The following is a 23,237-nucleotide window of genomic DNA, read 5'->3' on the forward strand; positions in this document are numbered from 1 at the left end:
GTATTAATGGCTTGTAAGTGAGATTAAACTCAACCTATTATTTACATGTATACGTGTCGCTGAGTTACAAAACCATTGACAAAACCTTTGTAGATATATTAATACGTCATTGAAAGAAATCAAGAATATAGTCTCTAGTCCTTAAGGTTATGGCCCGTTAAACGCTTTTTATTTATTGATTTTTTTTATCAAGAAACCAACCCTTAGAGTCGGAATCTTCATTTAATGAAAAGCTAATTTTCTTTAATGAAAAAAACTACAAGAATCTCCACATTAATTATTAATTTGTTCAGTCATTGTATTCTGCCAGTATCAATTAATTGTTCCTTGTTTATAAGCCTTTTTTTTTAATAACGAAAACTGAAATCTATAAATTAATTAAAATCAAATACAAGCAAGAACTTAGACGAGAAAAACTAGGGAGAATGACAGTCAAGTCCTAAGAAGACTAATTAATTCAAATTAAGTCCCAATCAATTTCAAAATATTTATAAAATTCATTAATTCTTTAATGATAATAAGCCTAATTGAAATTTACAAGTTCAACTTTTAATTTTATAATTTTATTATGATACATTTGCAATTTCTTTTTCAAATTTTAACAAGGAACATAAATGTTCATCTTTAATATTAAAAAATATTAAATCTAATATTTTTAAAAATTTACAAAATTTAACTTTTTATTTTACAACTTCATTGTAATGCATTCACAATTTATTTTCTTAATTTTAATAAAACACAAATATTTATTTTTAATATTAAAAAATATTAAAGCTGACAGCTTTAGAGATTTGCATGTTCCTAACTTTACAGCTTCATCATTATGAATTTGAAATTTATTTTTAAAATTTTAATAAAAAATACAAATATTCAAATTTAATGTTAAAAAATACTAAATTCATTGTTTATTATTTTCCTATTGCCTATTTATCATAAAATAAATATATCCTCCATTTCTCTGCTACTTCTTGTTCATTCTTTAACCTTATTAAAATTTAAAAAACAAGATACAAATACACCACTATAAAAATTGAACTTGTAAATTTTTAAAAATGTTAAACTTATTACACTAAAGGACTAAGGAACTTTATACTTAGGATTTAAGTTGAATTAATTAAACTTTAAACTTAACTATCATTCTCCAAAACCAAAAAAAACAAAAACAAAAACAAACAAACAAAACAAAACAAATCGCAATCAATCTCCCGTCAACCTCCTCTTTTTGAAAGAAAAGGTGGAAGGTGATTAAAGAAAAAAAAAGAACAAGACATTTCATGACTAAATTCCCACTAATTGAAACAAAATCAGCATAGCCTCCAAAAGACAGAAAGTTCACACGCAACCAAACATGCAGGAAAATACCATAAAAATAATCCCCGAATGGACCATGACAGTTGAGTGTAGTGTAGTTGAAAATCTCCAACCAGATTGCCTTAACTTATATATATACTATGCATTATCGTAGGAAGAATCACAAACAGAGTAAATAAGAATGTTTTTGTCAAGAAGAATCACATTTCACACGACCAATATTCAGTTCCCTCCAGCAATACAAAATAAAGGGAAAATCCACATTAACCAAATCAAACAACGTTGTAGTGAATAGTGATATAGACACGAGCCATTTTCTTCTGGCCAGGACAGGAGCCTTACATCGTACAGGTAACAAGTGAGGAGCATTACACTACTACAGGGTACTGAGCCTTGAAAGCTTATAATATGGTACAACACGAATTGGTTTTCTTCGCCTGCTTGTAAAACATCTGTTATAGGCACCAGCATAAGATTCTTGTGTCAGCAAGATAACTTGTTGGCGGATAAAGCTATATATTTATCATTAAGAAAGTTTTTTCAGGAAAGATGCCTGATAATAATGATATGGACCTCAAAACAGTCGCAACTTTACACTAGTAAATAGAAATAACAATTTTGGCAACCCAAAAAATGATGAAAAATGACTATTAACATGTATAAAGAGAAGAGACAGGCCTCAGGAAATAGTGAAAATGAAAGTACAAAAATAAATAGACTATTTTCAAGCTTCAACGGCAATACAAGATTTTGACAACTGAAATGGTATCTGCCCCCCACATGGTAATAAGATAAATACCTATTTCAAGCTTAAATGGCAATACAAGATATTCCTAGCTTAAAAGCACCTATAAAACCCTAAATTTCATCTTCAAATTTGTAGAGATAGCGGATCTAACTGTAATCTTTTTTTTTTTTTGCCAAAGATCTCATTGTAATCTAATTACACAAAAGAACACGCAAGGACGCAAAGCTTCAACCAAATATATGACTTGGCTCAATTATGATACTGATATTGTATTTTATGGTTCACCATAGTTAGAAACAAAAAATGTTGGCACGTGTTAAAGGATGACAATAAGTAGTTCCCAAGAACATGTCAAATGACCATTACCCAAAGGTTTGGTAAAAGGAAACATAAAGGATGAGCTGCACATAATTGACATAGGCACTGGTGTGATATTCCCAGATGCATAATTATAAAACTGGCTGTGATGTACCTGTGAAGCTGCACTCAGATCAGAACTCTTCTCAACTAAACTGTCCAACTTCTCCCCACGTGCAAGAACACTATCAATAGTCTTATGCTGTTGTATGAAAAAAAGGGGGGAAATAAAAAATGAGAAATACAAAAGTCAAAAGAAAACAACCGCCCGCATTGACATCTGGCTTCTGGAGATATAAAGCATAAAAAAGCAGCACAACAATGGATAGCAAGGGAAGAAGTAACAAAGCCAACAAATCCACATGTAGCATGGGTAGATCAAGACACCAAATTAATTTTAGCATTGCTGCTCAAAGGCACATTAATAAGCATAAATACAAATTTTAAAACATGAAAGCAAAAGAACAATCATTAATCAATAAAAGGGATGGTTTTAGCAATTCTATGATAGCATCTCACACAAGGATAAGCATCACAATTGTAATTCCTATTCAGATATGATAACGTGATACTGAAATTGCATGACCATGCAGTGATTATCATATGTATTGAGAAACAAATCCAGAATCCCCCAAACAATTAAAATTTTTTTCACAGAAAGTTACTATCCATATAAAATGGAAAGTGTTAGACAATAGCCAAAGAAGAATGTCCAACAGGAGAAGGAAGTTTATAAGACAGTGTTCCATATTTAAATATAACACTTACCAGGATGATTTTTGTTTCATCCAATTCCCTCTGGATTTTCAACAACTTATCAGCCTCTGCAGGGTCCTGAAGATTTGTAAATAGCAGGGAAAACGGGATAAATGAGTCAAAAATAACATATAAACAGGAAATCAAAAAGAAAAGTAAATTGGTACACTTCGAAATATTGTATAATTTAACTGATAGAGTACCGATTATTGTGGGACAACGGGTGATGTGGGAAGTTAGAGAAATAATAGAAATCATATTATTGTTAAGTTATTTTACATATTTTCTATTTAATAATATTATTTAGATTATTTTTCTGTTGGTTGGGTGATCCTCAAGTTTAGGAGTAGTAGGTCATATACTTGCAGATTAAGTGAGTAATTTTATTTTATTTTATTTTTTTATTATTTAAGTAGTTATTTTCCATTATCTGGGTTATGGATTAATGGTCAGTAATTAAATCATTATTTATTTATATTAGTGGATATTCTCTTTGGCTTTATTAGTTGTATGAGTTTAAGATTCTTGTACATCTTCTACTAAAGACTTTCCTTTATCTTTATTAATTTATGAAGTTAGATTCTGATTTCATATTTTAATAAAGATTTCTCTTTCTTATTTCTACCTACCAATCTTGCATCTTATCGTTAACACTCTAACAAGACATCCTTTAGCTGAAGCTGATTCAACTTAGAAGTATAGAGGTACCTGGAATCTTGTCAGAGCTTGGTCCAAATAGGGCCATGATTGAGTACTATCTACCTGAGCACTTCTCCATGAACTACCAAAAGCCTTTTCATATTCATCAAGCAGCTGCAAAACATCATATTCATTATCATGTATTAGATAAGGTCATCTCAAGAACGAGATACATAAGATACATCATGACAGCAAATTTCATTTGACATGTTCTAGTTTATTCGACTTCAATTCCTGCAAATTATTCCTCGTTGCCAAGAGGATAAGTAATTTAACTGGTTTATTTACTTTACCACAATCATTATCCCTTCTTTGTCCATTAAAGAAAAGGAAAATTTCTTTGCACAAATTCACCAGTAAATACACACTTCTCACTGGAATCATATGGGACAAAGGGCCTTCACTAGTCAACCATCTATACATCCACTAGCACAACAGAGCAATACTTATCATTTTGAATGGACAACAAACAGGGGAAGCAGGTTTAAGACATCAGCCATGAGATCCATGTTGTTGCAACAAAAGGAAAGAAACAAAATTATCAATAAAATGTGTGCATGTGTAAAGGAAGGGTAATTTTTAAGGATATCATGAAGGGCTGGCTGAAACAGCTTTAATCGTGCTGTACAGAATAATTAAAAAGGTTAGGCTTAATTACTGATTTGGTACCACAATTTCATGCAATTTCTAAAAGGGTCCCAATAGTGTCAAAGAATTAGATTCCTATAGTTTCAAATTTATTAAATCTAGTCCCTGAAATTAGACTATTGTCTAACATCTGTTAGGCCATGTTGATATGTCCAAGAGATCAGTAGTTCCAAGCCCTCATTTGCAAGTACGGTAAGCATTTTATTTTACGCCATATCCCCTAGGCTACCACCTTATTACCCATATTTTCTTGTCAGTATTTGGTAGTTAAATTGTTAAATCCTTTGTACTCATCTCTTATTCCCCATACTATCATTGAACTTCCCCAGGAAATCAGAAAATCTTGAATACAATAAGCTTGACGAGGTACCCATACCCTTTCAATAAGTAGTTCTTTGATTATTCTAATTTAAGCTTAGTTGTGAGAAGCCTCTACTTTTCAGACAAACGTAAAATCCAAGGCCACAGATCCCAACCATTAAAACCTAAAACGCAGTCATACTCTACTCTAGAGGGTCATTAATTTAGCAGGTTAACAACAAACCCAAAATGTACTGATATAAATCAAACACAGAATGATATCACACAGAACTCAACGAGCATGAACATGTATAATGTTGTACCTAAAAGAAATATGACAGTTAAATGTAACTTAGCAACATTTTCATTTTCTAAAACCAAATCAGAAGTTTAATTTTCCAAATGTCAATGTTAACATCTTCAGGGAACTAAGGACATATCAAGAAAGCTGAGGATGTTAACATGGCCTAACAGAGAAAAAGCCGCTCCCGTTGAAGTAACAAGAAAGCTGATCCCTTCATAAGAACAAATGGAAGTGATAGAATATGTTAAAGAAAGCAAGAGACTGCTCTTGGAAACAAGATGTGCTGCCAATAAAATAATATTAAGGAAGAAAATTATTGCAATCACCTGGTTGAGGAGAGAAAATGAACTTCGAATGGGATAGTGATCATCCATAAAGCCCAATGCGCAAAGGCCATTTCTGTTGTAAGCATGCACCTTGTACTCTAAAAAAAAAGCAAACAGATACCATGTATTCATGCTTCAGAATGTAAACCAACTCAACCATTAACAACAAAATACAACAACAATAAGCCTTATCCCACCAGGCGGGTAACTCAACCATTAAATAAAGTTGAAAACATAAAGTCCGTCAAATCTCCATCTCAGATGTAACATCGTCTTGACAAAGAACTTGGAGTATGGGAGCTCAAATTATACCATCAAAAGATAAATTTATCCATCCCTAAAGATGGATTCATATAATTCCAGGGAACCGATGCCTTTAATAAATTTTATTGTTTGTGCCAGCCAAAAAATAAAAAAGAAAGAAAGATGCAACGAAGTATAAGCTTTTCTCATAATTGGCAGTGAGTGAACTTGAATTAAAACAACCGAATCCGACTTCGGAGAAAAAAATACTCTCCCAGTGACACAACCATGGTGGATACAGATATCACCATCCATAATTGATTAAAACGACCGGGGGGAGAGGGGGAATCCAACGAGCAAGCAGGTTTTGTCTCCTAGACTCCAACCCAAATCAACCAATTCAGCATCCAATAATTCGAAAACATAAGCTAAATGGTGCATTAGGAAAGCGATTCGAAATCCATAACTCAGGACCGACAAAGAGACTATCGAATCGAGACCCAGAAACCCTATAGAAAGGAAAGAATAAAACGCAGTAACACACCTTCGTGTTGGACAGATTGGCGCTGTCCCTGGGCAGTGCGTTTGGCGACGGTACGACCGACGAAGACGATAAACTCCTTGACGCTAGAACGTTGGAAGTAGCCGAAGTGGCTTACATCGCACGAATTCGCAAGTATCACCGGATCGGATCCATCAGGGATGCATTTAAGCATCAACAGAGCTGTGATCTTCATATCTCCCTCTCTCCCTCCCCAAATTCTTCAAATTCAAAGATTCGTTCTTTTCGATTAAGCGTCGGTAATGAAATCGGGAAGTGAAACTGCAAATGGAACAACGAAAAATAATTGAATTGTCCGAATATATATATATATATATATATATATATATATCTTACTCAATTTAAGTTTACTTTTAAAAAAATTAATCTTTTAGTCTTTTAATTTTTAATTTATTTATGACTTAATCTCTCAACTATAATTTACTGTGACTCAATTTTTCAATTATGACTCACTTACGACTCAGTCCATCAATTTTTAAATCACTTATAAATTATTCCCTTAATTTTTGTTAATTTTTTTTCATGTTAGCTTATATCTCACATCAATGAGTAAGAGGAGGGTATTTTAAAATAATATATGAGCATTTTTTATCCCTCTTATTTGATAAGAAATTTTTAAAAAAATTAAAAAATAAGGATCGAGTTATAAGTAAATCAAAAGTTGAGGGACTGAGTCGCAGTGAGTTATAGTTGAGGGAGCGAGTCGCAGTGAGTCATAATTGAGAGATTGATTACAAGTGAGTTAAAAGTTAAAAAATTAAAAAATTAATTTTTTTTTTTTAACAGCTCATTCCACATGAGTTGCCATATTAGAATATTACACACACGCACACAGAGAAACACACATAACGCAGGACAACTTGCATCAAATTATTAAAAAAAAAACTTTGGCCACCAAAAAAAAAAAAACCCTATGTCCCCTAGTATAAAACAATTTTAAAAATATTTTGTTGTTGTAAAATACAAAATAATTTAATAAAAATAAAGCTAAAAATATTTTTTAATATTATCTTTTAAATAAGGAGAAAATTAAAATAATTATAATATAATTATCAGGTGTATAAATTTAAAATTATATTAAATAAAAATATTTTTAAAAGTTTATGTTTTATTTTGAAAAAAATAAATTTGTAAATATTATCTTATTTCAAATTTGCGGCGGCGGAAGTACCATTTTTGAAGGCTTTTTGACCGGCATGCTTTAGGAAAATTACTGAAAAAGTGATAATAAAAATTTTTTTAAGTTGTATAACTGATATTTTGATTTTTTAAAATGTCATAATTTTTTTAAAATTTTTAAAAATTTTTTTATTATTAAAAAATTAATATAAATGATTAAATTATCCTTAATTCAAACTTGTAAATTGTTAAATTTTATGATTTAAAAAAAATCTTAAAACAAAACTTATGAATGACAATTGATATTTATAACACTTGAGAAATATCATGATTTTAAATGTGAACTTGTAAATTATTACTGAATTCTTACAATTTTAAGAAGAAAAGTTATGAATCTTAAAATAAAGTTTGTGAATGGCAATTAAAAATATGAAGTAAGGACAATTTAATCATTAATTCTTTAATAATAAAAAAATCTCAAAAGACTGTAAGAAAATTATAACATTTGGATGGATTAAGATATTATTTATATAATTTAAAAAATTTTATTATTATTTTGCCAAAATTATTTTCCAACATGCTATGCCCTGGGAGAATTGACCACAATGCTACGAATTTAAACTCGGCTTGGAAATCAGGTTTGAAAATAAATTGGCTTCACATATTTTTCCCCCCTCATGTTGGCATATTAAAAGTTGGTTTCATCGAAACTGATTTCTTCTACATATCATCATGTCCTCGCCTTCCTTTTATTTTTTTCCTCCTTCCAAAACTTCACCCACTCCTTTTAAAGATTATTTTTCTCTTTGAATTTTTTTCCAAGAGTGTTGGGCAATATTTTTTTCTCCTACTCTAGTAAATGAGGCAATGTTTCTTAAACCATTTTGTCGAGAAGCAATTTTATTCAAAAGCGCGGGGAACCCTAAGTATTATTAAAATAAAATTTAATAAAAAATTATTTTAATAAAAACATGTTAAAATATTAAATATTTTAACATTTAATAATTTAAATATTGTTTTTATAAATATTCATTTAAAATTTATAAATTATTTTTTAAATATTAATAACTTAAATTAGTTTTTCAGAAATTTATAAATGATTTGTAAATTATGTATGAAGATTTGTAAATAATAATAATATGATTTCTTAAAATTTGTTAGGAATTTATTTGAAACGGTAAAACTGACAGTTCTTTAATGGAAGAATAAAATTACTTCTCAAAAAAAATTCATCAAACAAATTATATTTAACCTTTTTATTATTAAAATATTGTGAGAGGCTGGATGACGTACAACAGTTGAGTGTTGAGTGGGCAAATTTTAAGGAGGAGGCAAAAAATAAATAAATAAAGGAGGGCAGGGCATTGCAAAATCAGGTGTAGGTCTGACAATATATATATATATATATATATATAGGAAAAATCACTTTAAATGAAATCAACTTAAAATCTAACAATACAAGAAAAAAAGAAGAACTCAGTACATGTCAAGTCAATTTATTTTCAATCCACCATGATTATAAATTAGTTTGGTACAAACCAAATTTAAATTTTAGGCGGTACAGCTTAGGGATGAAGGTGGTTGTTGCCATTGTTTGTGTTTTTCACCTTGCAGCAATGGTCATATGGTGCTGCGAAATCTGCTCTTTGGTTAGCAATCTTGTTAAAAGGGATGGGACTGATGGGGTGGTTCAATGAAGCCCCATCCCTTGCTTTCTACCATTGTTTTTTATGTCTTTTTGTGTTTCCAACGGTGGGAGCGTGATTGACTCTTTTTTTGTTAAGATTTGTTATGGCGGTATTTACTTTTTGGGATTAGGGTTTTGTATATTTTGGCTTTAGCCCTTTATGTACAGTGAACTCTCTATACTTCTGTTCTCTTAATTGAATGTGTACTTTGGCCCCAAAACAAAAATTGTAGCATTACGGTAAATTCTCCTCACGACGAAGCATATTGGGAAATATTTTTTTCCCATAGCATGACAGTCAAAAAAGCCTTTTGGAATTACTAATTCAAGTAATACAAATAAAACAACAAATAAACAATAATTCTTTTTTTCCCCTTTAAATAAAGATAGTGACAAACTGAGAAAGAACCAAAGATGATGAAAATCAGAACTATCATTGTCTACAAGGCTCAGAAGCTCAATGGGCTGCAAATAATCAATATTTCAAAAGAATTTTGTGAAAGGGTTCAAATGTTAGCAAGGACTAGGAGCACTGATTTCTTATACTATTTATTAAAGTGATGTTATCTTTCAATTATCAAAATTTACAATGTCTTCCTTAACTAATAGACTTTAACATTAATCACTAAATCGTTAACCTTATAGTATTAGTTTTGGGTTAAATAAAGGTATATTTGTCCTAAAATATCCATAAAAAAGTGCTCCCTTCGTTTCAAATTATAAGGCACTTTTAAAAAAAGTTCTCCATCTCAAAATATAAGACATTTTGAATAGATTAATATTTCATTAAATGTACCAATTTCAATATTACCCTTTCTCTCTCTATAATTAATTTCCATCTTTCTCTTTTCAATATATTAAATGATGGATATTTTTAAAATTGTATATTTTTGTTTTGAAAATATAGAGTTGTTAAGTGTATTTAATGAAGTTTATTGATATATAAAATTATGTTTAAAAGTGTTTTATAATTTGAGAGGGAGTAATTACCATTTTAATAATGTGGAGTAACTGTCATCCTACTTTTTTTTCATCAAAAACTGTGACATAGTATTTTAGGTGTCAAATGTTTTGGTAACAAAGCATTTATCAGTCAAAAAATGTATTAACTACTATAAGGATCAATTAACGACATTGTCACGAGTTTTTTATTTACTGCTTCCATATGAAAAGTGAAGGTATTTTTGATTAAATATCTCTCTCTCTCAAATTAATTAATTATTTTTAAATTAATATTATCTTTTTGTATTTATATTTATTTAATAAGGTGTTTTACATAAAAATAAAAATTAAATAATTTATATATTAAGGTATTTTAAAAAAATATATTAATTACATCTTAAAATATAAAAATACTTTATATTTTTTAATAGATGAAGTGTATATATATAACATGTTAATTTAACACTGGTCAATCATTCGGGCCCAAAAAAAAAACACTGGTCAATCAGGGAGAAAAAACTTAGCTTACATTAATGATAATATCAAAACATGATCCACGTGTTTTGTCTGAAAAATATGAAAAATGAAATAACTGTCATTTGGTTTACCAACTAACGCTCTTCAATTAAAAAAGAAAGAAAGAAAGAACACGGTTTGTCATTCCAAACTGTTATAAATTGATGTTTTTTTTAATTATATATATATATATATATATAACAGGAAATTAAACGAAGAAAGCAGCACAATTGGGAAATTGGAAAAAAAAAAAAAACCAGGAGCTTTTTTTTTTTGGGCACAAACCAGGAGCTTCAAATCATGATTGTCTTGCTAATAAATCAGCTTCTCGATTATGTATGTCTATATATATATATATAGGGGTCCTATCCTCTCAAAATGAATGGTCCAGATTTATTTATTTTATAAAATAATTATCATAATATCATGTAAAAATAAAAATAAATTTAAATTGTTAAAATTTAACCTTCATAGTTCACATTTATATATTATTATAAAAAAATTTAAAAAATTAAATTTTTTATTTATTTTATTGTACTTTTAAACTATGCAGATTAAATTTTAATGGTTTAAAATTATCTATTTATTTTTTTAATATAATATTATGGTGATTTTTTTATAAAATAATTAAATTTGAACCTTTTTTTTTTATTCAAGGGTACAAATTGGATAAGGAGAAGAAAATGAAAAAGAAGAACGAGAAGAGGATCTCCTTCCTCATATATATTTTGACTAGCTAGAGGAGTAATCGACTGAGATTTATATAACAGATAGTACATATAAACAGATAGTACCTGTAAAAGTATGGTTAGTTGATCACAGTGGCAGAGCAGGACCTGGGTTAGGGGGCAATTTTCTCTTAAAAAAATTAATAATTTTAAAAATAATGTAATAATTGGAAAATCAATCATATATATTTATTATATTACTAAACTTAGAGTTAAAAAGTTGAAATTTTTGGACTTGTGTTTAGAGAAAAAATCAAAATGAATTTAATATTCAAAAGATAGGGTGCAAAATTTAAAATTTCACACCTTTTATGTAAAATTTTTCTAAGTGAGAAAGGGCATGTGCCCACATTGCTTGCATGTAGTTTTGTCATTAGTTATCATGAATATTGACTAACTTTTTTTTAATGATTAGTACCTAATTGCCACGCCATCTGACACCTTAAACATGATCATCACATGTTTTGGTTAAAACAAAAATAGAAATGTTAAATGTTAATTACTTTACACTATTGAATTCTAAGGTATCAATTACTTCTATATAAATATTTTAATTAGGAGCAAAAATGTTCAATCCAAAGTCAGTTTAAAGTTAATGATTAATCGGCAAGTGTATGAAATTACAGTAATAAATTATTTAGAGTATTCAAGTGTTGAACTCACAAAAAAATTACGCTTTTACTAATTTAAATAATTAATGATTCGAGAAGAATTGATAAAATGAGTAATTTGATAAAAAGATAAATAATAAAAATAAATCAAGAAAATAATGATGATGAAAACACAATCACTTAAAGTGTTGAGGATTAAGATTCACCTTATAGGTTGTTAGTTTTTAGTTTACCCTTTAAGTTGATTCTTTAATCAATTATAGTGATAACTATTTTTAAAGTGTTCTAATATTTTTTTTAAATTATTAGTTCCTTTTTAGTTATGGTTGAATTCGATCCCACAATACTTAAGCAACTAATTAAATTGTGAATCTATAATTTAAATCACCACAAATTTCTAAAACTATCCCTAATCTAGTTATTTATATTTATTTCTCTAGATCTAGGTTCTCTTTTCACCTCTCAATCCATCAAGATTATCCATAAATTTGATTAAATGGTGGCCAGTCATAAAATTAATATAAAATAAGAGAAATAAACATAATTAAAAAAAGTAAAAATATTCATAAATACAAATGCAAAGAGTCAAAAACAATGAAAATAAAAAACTAGCCCCTAAATGGGCTACATCCCTATCCTAACCAAATAATTTAGAAATACATAATGAAATAAAATGATACTATTCTAAAATCTCCAATCATAAAAAATGATTATAGAGAAAATTAAAGAATGAAAAATAATAATTATAATTTATAAAAATCCTCAACGATCTTAGTTTTAACTTTTAAATATAGCTACAGCTCCAAATATTTCATAAAAAATTCTTAAAATATCAGATAAGTTATTGGATAATTTTTTTCTTGATGGAGGGGTATTTATCATGGTATTGAAACCTGGACTGGACCGGCTGGGTCAACTAAAAAACCGGTGACCCTGTCCCTTGTCCGGTCTGGGTTTACTCCTAAACCAATGAGGGAATGAACCGGTGTAACCTGATCAATTCAGGTTCAACCTGGTATAACCTGGGGTTAACCGGGTTATTATTTTTTCAGACAAAACCTCTAAAACGATGTCGTTTTAGGGGATTTTTTTTTCATTTTTGATTTTTCAGAGTGCTGAGTTCAGAAATAAGATAACAAAAAAAAGTGAAACTAAAGTCAAAAAATGAAAAATTAGAGGTAGATATTTTTATAATTAATGTCTTCTCCAGCTTAGTCTTTGACTCTCCGTCTCTTTTCCAGCTCAATCTCCGTCTCTTCTCCAACTTTATCTCCATCTCTTCTCTAGATTTTTGAGATTGAAGAGTTGTAATTGTAATAATAGATATTTAAAGTGTTGTATTTTATTATTGTTAGATTTTGATTGGTTGGATTTGGTTAAATTTTTTATAATTAATGTCTTTTTATCTAAATTGTATTATTTTAATCATGACCGGTTTGCTACTGATTTAACCTCCCGGTTCAACCCTAATTGAATCACTTATTCATGATCCAGTACTATGATCGGTTCAATAATTGATCCGATTTAACATACCTTGGTATTTATATTCAAACTGAGGGCTCTCCTTTCTTAGTTCACCGTGAGACTCTAAAATATATATATATATATATATATATGTATAATATTTTATCTTTTGTTGTGCCTTTTTTACTCCTTTGAAAATCGCGTCCTGTAGCTCAAATCATGTCGCATCACCGGAATCTTTGGTGTCTCTATATATATATGTGCGCGCGCGCGCGCGCGCGCACGTGTGACAATTGCTTCCTCCGTCGCGTCCCTTTTATATATATATATATATTAGGTATAATCTTTTATTTTATTTTCTTCTTTTCCTTCAGTGCACGCGTCTTTCCTCATCTGTATATTTATAGATAGATTTGACTTATATTTTTATCTGTTCCTATCTTCATGTTCTTTCCTTCTTCTTTTTTTAATAATTTTCTTGCATAATATAAAAAATAAATATATGAATAAATTTTATATTAAAATTTCTTTTCATCTTATAATTAAATAATAGAAGAAAAATATATAAATATTAAATAAATAAAAATAAAATCTAAATAATTATAAATAAATTCAAACCAAAATTTATATGTATTTAATTATAAAATATGCACTTATCAATTATCAATGTTAATGTTCTTTAATCCAAATGACAACATTACTCTAATAAATAGTTTAAGATATTTGGTGCTTATGTCAAAATATTTTGTGGGCAAAAAATGCCCTTAATCATTTGTAAAGTTACATGTCCTTTATTCTAATCTCATTATATCATATAAATCTACATATTCTATAAAATTCATAAAAGTTGTATCATTTATAAGTCATAAATGATATACTCTAACAAGCATAAGCTCACAACCTAATTTAAAATCAAACTAGAATCTTAATCATGTTTATTTATGTTGTATTCAATAATAGTAAAAACGTACTAATTTTCTTGTCTTTTTTAATATACATGGAGTTAAATATAAATTGTATATGGAATTCGAAAATTAAAGTTTTAATTTGGAATTGGAAAGGTATCACATATTAACTACTTTGTTCTATTGTATTTCCATATATTCAATATCTAGGAGACAGTTGTTGAACCATATTTAAAAAAAAAAAAGTTTGTTAAACATGTGCATATTTTTTTCAGAATAAAGCAACTTTTAGTTTTTTAGGTTTGGGGGTTTTGTCAACTTAATTCCTTGACTATAATTTCTATCATTTCAAATTTCAATCCTTAATGTTTGTTTTAATTATCGAGCTATTCTTTTAAATTTTGTAAGACAAAATAGTTTTAAAACAAGCTGATATAGAAATTAAATAGATGATGTGAAATGTACGTGTGAATTAAATAAAATACATCAATCAAATCTACCAAGTTTACACGATACTGATGACAATATAATGAAATAATAAAATAAATAACAGATAAGTAATTAGGACTTGACAAATTTAGCTAATATGTTTTAATTAATCCATACGTATATTTCATGCTAGCAATCCAATTTTCATATTAGCTTTTCTAGAGCTATTTTGTCTTGCAAAATTTAAAGGAAGAAGTTGATAATTAAAACAAACATTAATGATTGAAATGATAGAAATTAAAATTAAAGAATCAAATTAATAGAAAGGCTAAAGGCAAGGACCAAAAGTTGATTTATCTCTTTTTTCTTTTTGGAAACTGCAAAACTGATTTCCCACCTTTACGGTTTTAAAAATAAGTAAATAAATAAAGAGAAATGGGAATATCTCTTTATAGATGAAAATTTGTTAAATCATAACAACTAACTTGAATTTATGTTCTGTGGCATATATTTAGATCCTATTTAGTTATTCAGTAATGATGTTTGTCGAATGTGATTGTGTGAGAAGGAAAAAAAAAATAGTTCCTTCATTTCTTTTTCCCAACAATTGCTTCACTAATATCAGAAAATGAAAAATGCAAACTAATGAAATTAATGCTGATACTGAAAAACCAAATGCCACGTACGTTGTTAACAATGTTGATGTAAATTAAGGTTAAAAGTTTCAACCATATTACATGATGAACAAGTTGCAACAAATAAACCAAAATTAGCACAGAAATAAATGTTGATCCCAAAAATAGTAAATAGCAATTGGTTATCATTGGGAAGAAGATACAAACCACCTATAAAGAAGGGAAAGGAGAGGAAGAGAATAGAAATTATTATTTGAGAGTCAATTTTACTCATCAATCAAACCTATTTCTCCCTTTCTCTTTTTCGTTTTATGCCCACATTCCCTTGAAGGTTCTACCAGAAACTTGAGAGGGAATGTCTGTTTCATCCATGCAGCAAAATTAAATTAAGTATGATTTTGGCACTCCAGGTATAATTTTTATTAAATCATGCTTAATAATCACCTTTTGTTTTGTTCTTCTCATTAAGTCATTATGCTTCTGGGTTTTCATGTTTCTTGAGTTTGTTCATCAAATTTGTGGTTATATTCAAAATAAATTTAATTTCTTTTTCTTCAAGCTTCAAGTCTTCTCAACATTATCATTATTTTTGATTTCGGGTTATGCATTTTCACAATATCTTTTCTTTAAATAAAAGAAAATTTTTGACAGATGGAAAACAAACCATTTTTTCCAATAAAAAATGATAGTTAAGCGAGCATTTATGAGACAATTTATTCTTCTCATAATTTATCTAAATCATCTGATTGAGCATAGGGTGTTTGTTTTATATGAAATTATTAATGTGTTTTGAATTTCTTAATATTATTCGATTGACATCTGCAATGGGTTTTGAATGTGTCAGGTCACGAACAAAATGATTAAAGGCTTGATTTTCATTTCCTTGTTGTTCCACTGCACAGTGGCTCAGCATCAAAAATCCCCACAAACTCCTGGTCCTGTTGTCCCTGCTCGAAAGTGGTCAACATTAAGCGGTATTCAGGGGATTTTGTTTCTCTAACTCTTTACCTTTTAGAATTACAAACTAACAAAAGCTTTCACATTTTGGCAAAAATTTGGATCCCCATTGCAAGATAACAATATTGTCATGATGGACATATATATCAAACAATCAAGTATAACTAAAGTGTGTGTCACATGACCATCATTTCCAAGAGAATTATGAAACATTCAGCTAGTATGACTTCTTGTGAACTTGCATGTAGGCAATCAGCCCCTGGTCATTGGGCGTGGCGGGTTATCAGGACTTTTCCCAGAAGGAAGTGAATTGGCCATTGAAATGGGAAAGGCCTTTAGTGTGCCAAATTTGGGTTTCTTGTGCAACCTTCAGATGACAAAAGATGGGTCTGGCCTGTGCCTCACAGATATTAAGCTTGACAATGCGACAAATATTGCAGGCTTTGACCCTCAAGGCCGAAAAACATTCAATTTTTATGGCAAGGACATCACAGGATGGTTTTCAGTGGCATATACTGCTGATTCGCTATACCAGAATGTTTCATGTGAGTCTTGAAAACAATTTCTCGTCCTCACTATGATGACTGAGTATCATTCATGTCCTTTAAAAAAAATCCATGCTATAACCATAAAGAAGTATATAGAGATATACAATGCCATTGTTAGCAACAGGATACTCTCTTAATGTTGGATTCTTTGTGAATAACAATTCCTCAGCACATTACGTATGTTTTATGGTTAAAAAATCTTATGGCCAATCAACTACAAGATTTAGAACCGTCATGCTTGGGAATCACATACCTGATGATGCCTCGGTGAAAGGCCATTGAATAGATAGAATTTGACACGTTGCTTGTAGCATGTACTTATCAATTTAAGGCTCTGAGTTAATATTTTTGTTCTTTACATGCCTTGTACAGTAAGTCAGTCAATATTTTCTCGACCGGACCAGTATGATGGATTGTTCCCAATTGCCACTCCTGATAGCTTGCGAAGTTATAATATCTCCATCTTCTGGTTGAATGTTCAGGTTCTCCTCTCCTCCCCCGATTCCAAATGAATGTGAAAATTCAAGATTCAAAATTCTTTAGCACTGTGTGATAGTAATTCATCCTTCTTCTGTAGTATGAAGCATTCTACACCCAACTGGGAATAAAGGTGGTAGATTACGTCACAGACACATTGAGAGCAGTAAAAGTAGACTTCCTTTCATCTGCAGAAATTGGTTTCTTGAAAACCATCAATGGGTTAGTGAAAAAGCCAGCTCCTAAGGTTATCTTCCAGTTTCACGCTGCTACTGATGTTGAACCCACAACCAAGCAGACATATGGCACCATAGTGAAGGATCTTGCAGCTATCAAGTCATATGCATCGGGGATAATGGTCCCGAAAGATTATATCTGGCCAGTAAAACCAGATAAATATTTGGGGCCACCCTCAACACTTGTAGCTGATGCTCACAAATTAGGGCTCGAAGTATATGTTTATGGTTTTGCTAATGACATGATCTCAAATTATAATTATAGCTATGATCCTTCTATGGAATACCTGCAATTTATCAGCAACAGTGATTCTGTTGATGGTTTTATCACTGATTTCCCTTCTACAGCATCGGAAGCTGTTGGTAAGATCATTGAACTTTAGCCTTTTATTTATTAGCAAATCTTGGGAGACCACCAACCTGTGCTGAGCTCAAGTCAAATCCTGACATCTTTATTCATTTTGCAGCATGCTTATCAAACAATGACAAGCAAAATAAAGGTGCACTGCTAATCTTCAAAATTAGAGAAGCTAAGATTATAAAAAAAGGACAAATCAATGACAAGCTATAATATCTCAATATGCATTTGCAGGACCATCTTTGGTCATAAGCCACGATGGAGCAGCTGGTATTTATCCAGGAAGCACAGATCTTGCATATCAGAAAGCAGTAGATGATGGGGCTGACATTATAGACTGCTCAGTTCAAATGACAAAAGATGGAGTTGCCTTCTGCATGGGTAGTGCAGACCTAATGGCAAGCACCACTGCAATGACAAAATTCTTGCCTCTAACTTCCAATGTCCCAGAAATTCAATCACAGAAAGGGATTTTCTCCTTTGATCTTACATGGAGCGAGATTCAAACATTGAGACGTAATACGCTTCTATAGAACTAGAAGAAACTCAATTCACATAAATACATGCTACCCTCTACTATATTTGAACATTGAACTTACTTTGTAAATTTCTTGTTTCAGCTCAAATGGTTAGCCCTTTCGCTGATAATAATGGTAACTTTTTGAGGAACCCAGGGTACAAGAATAGTGGTAATTTTGTTACCCTAGCTGAATTTCTGGAGTTTGCCAAGGCAAAGGCACCCACTGGCATTTTAATCGACATACAGGTGAGAAACTTTTCAACTCCCTGAAGCGTTTCTCCTTGAAGTTGTGTTTGGGTTGAAAATAAGCGAAGGGAAGATTTAACCAAGATCTTTTCATTGAACTTATTCCAAATTAAATATGTACATCCCTCCTTCCCATCCTTCCTAATCCAAATTTATGTTAACCCATTGTTAACAGAATGCTGCCTACCTTGCATCAAAGAAGGGTCTTGACATAGTAGGTTCTGTGAGTGCAGCCCTGAGCAATGCAACCTTGGACAAGAATTCCACAAAACAAGTTCTGATCCAATCTGTTGACACTGCAGTGCTTGCCAAGTTTAAGGATAACCCATTTACAAAACAGTGTACCTAATTGACGATGCAATAGGGGATGCACCAAAGCAGACAGTGGATGAAATCAAGAAGTATGCGGATGCAGTAAATCTTCCTAAGACAAGTATTGTTAGAGTGTCTTATTTCTTCACTACAGGGGTGACAAGTATTGTTCAAGAGATGAAAGCAGCAAACCTCACAGTGTTCGTCCATCTCATGAAAAATGAGTACTCCACCCTGCCATTTGACTATGTAGCAGATCCTCTTATGGAAATTGGCACTTTCTTCCAAGTTATTAAAGTTGATGGGGTCGTAACTGAGTTTCCAGGCACTGCTAGTCGATTCTTGTGTAAGTCTCACTCCCTGCAACCACATAGACATGGGACAAAATTGCAGAAAAGAAGTATTTTGCCCTCCAATATTTTAAAATTAAAAAAAAATATTATCCACCAAAAAGTTTTAAAAAGAATTCTCCACATTTTAATTCTTAATGAAACATAACAAGACAAACGTTCAAAAATAATCAAGATGTGTCTTTGAAAATACATCTGGAAGTGGGAAATATTCAATGAAATCTATTCTTTGTTAGTAACAAAATATTTTGAACCGAGTTTTTCAATATCTTTCCATGTCATCCCTCCATCACATTGTAAAATCATCTAATTTCAAAACATAAGAAGAAATTCTCTGCGACAGAGAACAAAAAATCATGCTATTTAACCATCAGTTCCCCTTGCCTACTCTCCCAATCTTACTCATATAGCATCATTCATCACAAGAAACAAACAAATATACAATTTCACATATTGATTAACCTTCGTGCAATAAATGCAATACAGGGAGCGCATGTAGCGATTCTAACCCATCTTCACCGGGAGGATTTGTATTTTCACAAGTAAGCCCTGGAGATCTACTCAATTCACTTGATCCTGCAATGAAACCACCAGCAGAATCACCACGCCCACCTCTTGAGGTTTCAGAAGTTGTTGAACCACCACTTCCAGCTGCTATCAGTTTACCAAAAGCTACAGCTCCGACGGCACCAGGTCCGGCAGCACCATCATCTCATTCAGCAGCCTGGACAAATGTTGCAAGCCTTGGTCTTACCCTAGCAGCATCTATTCTGGTGTTTGGTGCGCTATGATGCTCAAACTGTTGGACGATGATGCTGTAGTTCTTATTAGCTCGGCATCGATTTTGCCATGCTCATATGCACCTGACTGTACTATAGTATTACTTTTCTTGCCGAACCCCTGTACTATAGCTGAATCCATGTAATATAGATTTCGCATATTTATCATTATAAATTCGTATGGCGATGGATTTATGTATCTATTTTCTTTGGATATGGTTTTGAACCTGAAAAAACAAAAGATTCTTTCTTCTTAGATCGTGTTGGATACAGTGAAATCCAATTCATGCTTGAAAAAAAAAAAAATGGCAAGAGATGCTTCAACGTAACTAGAGTGTTCGGTGTGCCGGTAGAAGCTGAAAATTTCGTCGAGAGGTTGATAAGCTCATCAACCTGAAAATTTCGAGCCACTTTTTTTTTTTTTGTTGGATTCAAAGTTGAAGAACAAAAAGATCCTAATAAATTAGGTCTATTAGTGACTAACATATGAGCACAAACATTAGTCTCCCTAAACATCAATGAAAGTGTAACAAAACTACTCTTAAACAAAAGGAATCTAGCATAACTAATAAGATTTCTAAAGGGATGCATGGATAAATAAGACCAAGTGATAAGATTCAATGTCTCTGCACAATCAATAAATGCATTAATGTGATGGAGATCCATTTGTGAACAGAATTTCAATCTTAGATAATAGCAATAATTTCAGTAATGGTCAAGGAAAAGTTTCTCTCATTTGAATTAAATCCAGCAACCTAATTGGCAAAGTTGTTTCTTAATACACCACCACATCTAGAGATATCTTCTTTATATGATCCGTCTATATCAAGCCTCACAGCAGAACCTTTAGGCCTAATCGACTGACTTTTACTTCTTCTTTTCACGTGGAATTTTGTAGATAAAGATATTTGCAAATTTAGATCATTCTGCACCCTTCAAATAATGTCAAGGTGTTGTTTCTCCTCCATCTCCTCCTCTGGTGAGAACACTTTTTTACATCTAGAACACTAGAGATCCCAACAAACATATCCAAATAAAACATTCTAAGGTAATTGACTTGTATTTTCATTCTCTATAGAGTGTTTCAAATTCCAAAGTACCCAGTCTACTCTATTGTAATTCTTAAAATTACGCCACGCCTTAGCTTTGATTAATCTCTTTCATTGTTCCTTGGCTCTCGAGTAGTCTCTAACTAGGTGCATTACAACTTCCCTTTGGTTGCACTCCCACAGACATCGATCAAATTTCCCACAACCACGTTGAACTATTAATGTAGTCCTGTGTAATCTATCTTGAGCCAAAAGCCACACATGAATCTTTATTTTTTCTTGTCCATTCTAGTTCCAGATCTTATTCTAAATCTCTCCTGCCATTGATGGTGTACTTGTAACTAGAAATTTATATGCAGAAGAAATGTTAAAATTACAATCCGAAGATGGTTTCCATATAAATGAATCCTCTCCTCTCTTAACTCTCGGGCTACGAGTATGAGCAATACTGTAAACATGTTACTAGGTAGCCACAACCCCATTTTGTCAAGTTTCCAACCACTATTCTCATCAACATGTGCCTCTACCTCAAAGCTATCATTCATAGCTAGACGAGCTAAGGGGTACATCAAAAGGAGCTCACAAATCAATCTAGAACTTTATAGATTGATTGTTGCCAACTCTCTTCCCCACTCCCTAAGTAAAACTTTCCCAACAGTTAACAATACTTTTCCAAGTCAGTGACACGTTTGCCTTCTTTTTCATTATTGGTACAGCACCAACACCACACTTATATTTAGCTTTTAGCACCTGGACCCAAAGAGACTTATCATTGTTAAGAAACTTCCAACAAAGCTTGAAGATGAAAGCTTTTTTTGGATCTTAAGATCTTTGATGCCTAAACCTCCTTTCTTCTTATCTTATCCTTCCAAGCAAGCAAAAGTAACTTCTTATTCTCACTAGTTTCACCTCACAAAAAGTGTTTGCACTCTTTATCAATCTCAGCAATCAGCTTTTTGGACAATAACATTGTTTGCATATAATAGCTAAGCAAATTTCGAGCCACTTTGCCTAATGCCATTTACACAACTTGCCCTATTTTGAACCTTCCATTTTTGCTCCCCTTGTGGAGAAGACTTTGCATATGCCTAACAGTTCGCTTGTTTAAGATCATTTTAAAAAGAGTTTGAGTTTTTAAATGATATTTTTTAAGAAAATTGAGTTTTGAAGTTCGGTCCTAGTAAGCCCTGAAAAAAAATGAGCACCAACTTGGGTAGCTCTTTTAAGCCCTTTTTCATTTTAACTTTAAAAGAATAAAATATTTCATTTTTTAAATTAAATTTAAAATTTAAAATATATGTTTATGCTTTAAAATTATATTTTCTATTATTTATTTTTAATTTTATAATATTATAATTTATATTTTAAAAATATGAAATATTATAATTAAAATTTTTAATTTTTAAAAATCTAAACAACAACAATAACGGGCTTATAGGCTTGGCCCTGAGACTTTTGCAAAAGAGTTAGACTTCATAAATCAATTAATTTTTGAGAAATTGAGCTTAAGGGTTTGAACCTATAAAGGCCAAGCCCATACTGCTTAGCATAATGGTATGGTTTGTTTAGTTTTTAAAATGATTTATTTATTTAAATTTTAAAAAATTGTTTGATTTGTACTTTGGATAATGATTTAGCTTATATTGTCTATTAATATTTCTAAAATATATATTTTTTTACTAAGAGAGTATTTTATTTTTATACTTACACACACACATAACTTGAGATTTTTTTTTTAAGTTGTCTTACGTGTTTTAAGTTGTCTTATTGAGATTTAGAGAAGAATTGTTTGATTTATTTAGCTTGGGATAATGGTTTGACACTTTAATTGTCTAATATACATTTTTTTACCAACTAATTTTCTAATATTTATTATTTGAATTAGGAACTTCATGACATTTACTATTGTTATATTTTATGTATTTATTTAAGAAAAGAAAGACATTTAAAAAAAATTTAAAGGTCCTTAATTTTTGCAAGGTTAACTCTAAGGTCACGAAGTCAAGGGTCAGGCTTTGAGAACATGAGTCCATAAAATCTAAAGAAGTTTGAAGCTTATTTACACCAAGTCTAGATTAATTTCAATCCGCCGTTCTCTGTTAATTTCAATTCATT

General features: G+C 30.8%; 1 protein-coding gene, 1 long non-coding RNA gene and 1 pseudogene across 2 annotated transcripts; 1 reads left to right on the forward strand and 2 right to left on the reverse strand.

Moving 5' to 3' along the window:
- Window positions 1–1,483: 1,483 nt before the first annotated feature.
- LOC129309970 (VAMP-like protein YKT61) lies at window positions 1,484–6,531 on the reverse strand. The gene is made up of 6 exons (XM_054951771.1): window positions 6,237–6,531; window positions 5,450–5,547; window positions 3,881–3,985; window positions 3,185–3,250; window positions 2,532–2,618; window positions 1,484–1,763 (listed from the first exon to the last, which is right to left on the reverse strand). Exons 1-6 carry the CDS (start codon window positions 6,427–6,429, stop codon window positions 1,713–1,715), a joined length of 600 nt encoding a protein of 199 aa, XP_054807746.1. The 5' UTR covers window positions 6,430–6,531; the 3' UTR covers window positions 1,484–1,712.
- Window positions 6,532–15,555: 9,024 nt separating this feature from the next.
- On the forward strand, window positions 15,556–20,329 carry LOC129307977 (glycerophosphodiester phosphodiesterase GDPDL7-like; annotated as a pseudogene).
- LOC129307978 (uncharacterized) lies at window positions 18,376–19,896 on the reverse strand. Its single transcript, XR_008592520.1, has 3 exons — window positions 19,757–19,896; window positions 19,137–19,304; window positions 18,376–18,928 (listed from the first exon to the last, which is right to left on the reverse strand). It is a non-coding gene; the product is annotated as an uncharacterized LOC129307978 (long non-coding RNA).
- Window positions 20,330–23,237: the final 2,908 nt, after the last annotated feature.

The sequence above is a fragment of the Prosopis cineraria genome, unplaced genomic scaffold (assembly GCF_029017545.1).
Source record: "Prosopis cineraria cultivar Desert tree isolate PC_DT_omini unplaced genomic scaffold, ASM2901754v1 PC4, whole genome shotgun sequence".
Classification (NCBI taxonomy): domain Eukaryota; kingdom Viridiplantae; phylum Streptophyta; class Magnoliopsida; order Fabales; family Fabaceae; genus Prosopis; species Prosopis cineraria.

What these genes read in the sequence shown, in the direction of transcription:
- LOC129309970 (XM_054951771.1), bottom strand. Translation starts at nt 6,429, where the DNA reads ATGAAGATCACAGCTCTGTTGATGCTTAAATGCATCCCTGATGGATCC. An exon ending in CCAATCTGTCCAACACGAAG is followed by an intron (nt 5,548 to 6,236) that starts GTGTGTTACTGC and finishes CTTTTTTTTTAG; the next exon opens with AGTACAAGGTGCATGCTTAC. An exon ending in AAGCTCTGACAAGATTCCAG is followed by an intron (nt 3,251 to 3,880) that starts GTACCTCTATAC and finishes ACAAATCTTCAG; the next exon opens with GACCCTGCAGAGGCTGATAA.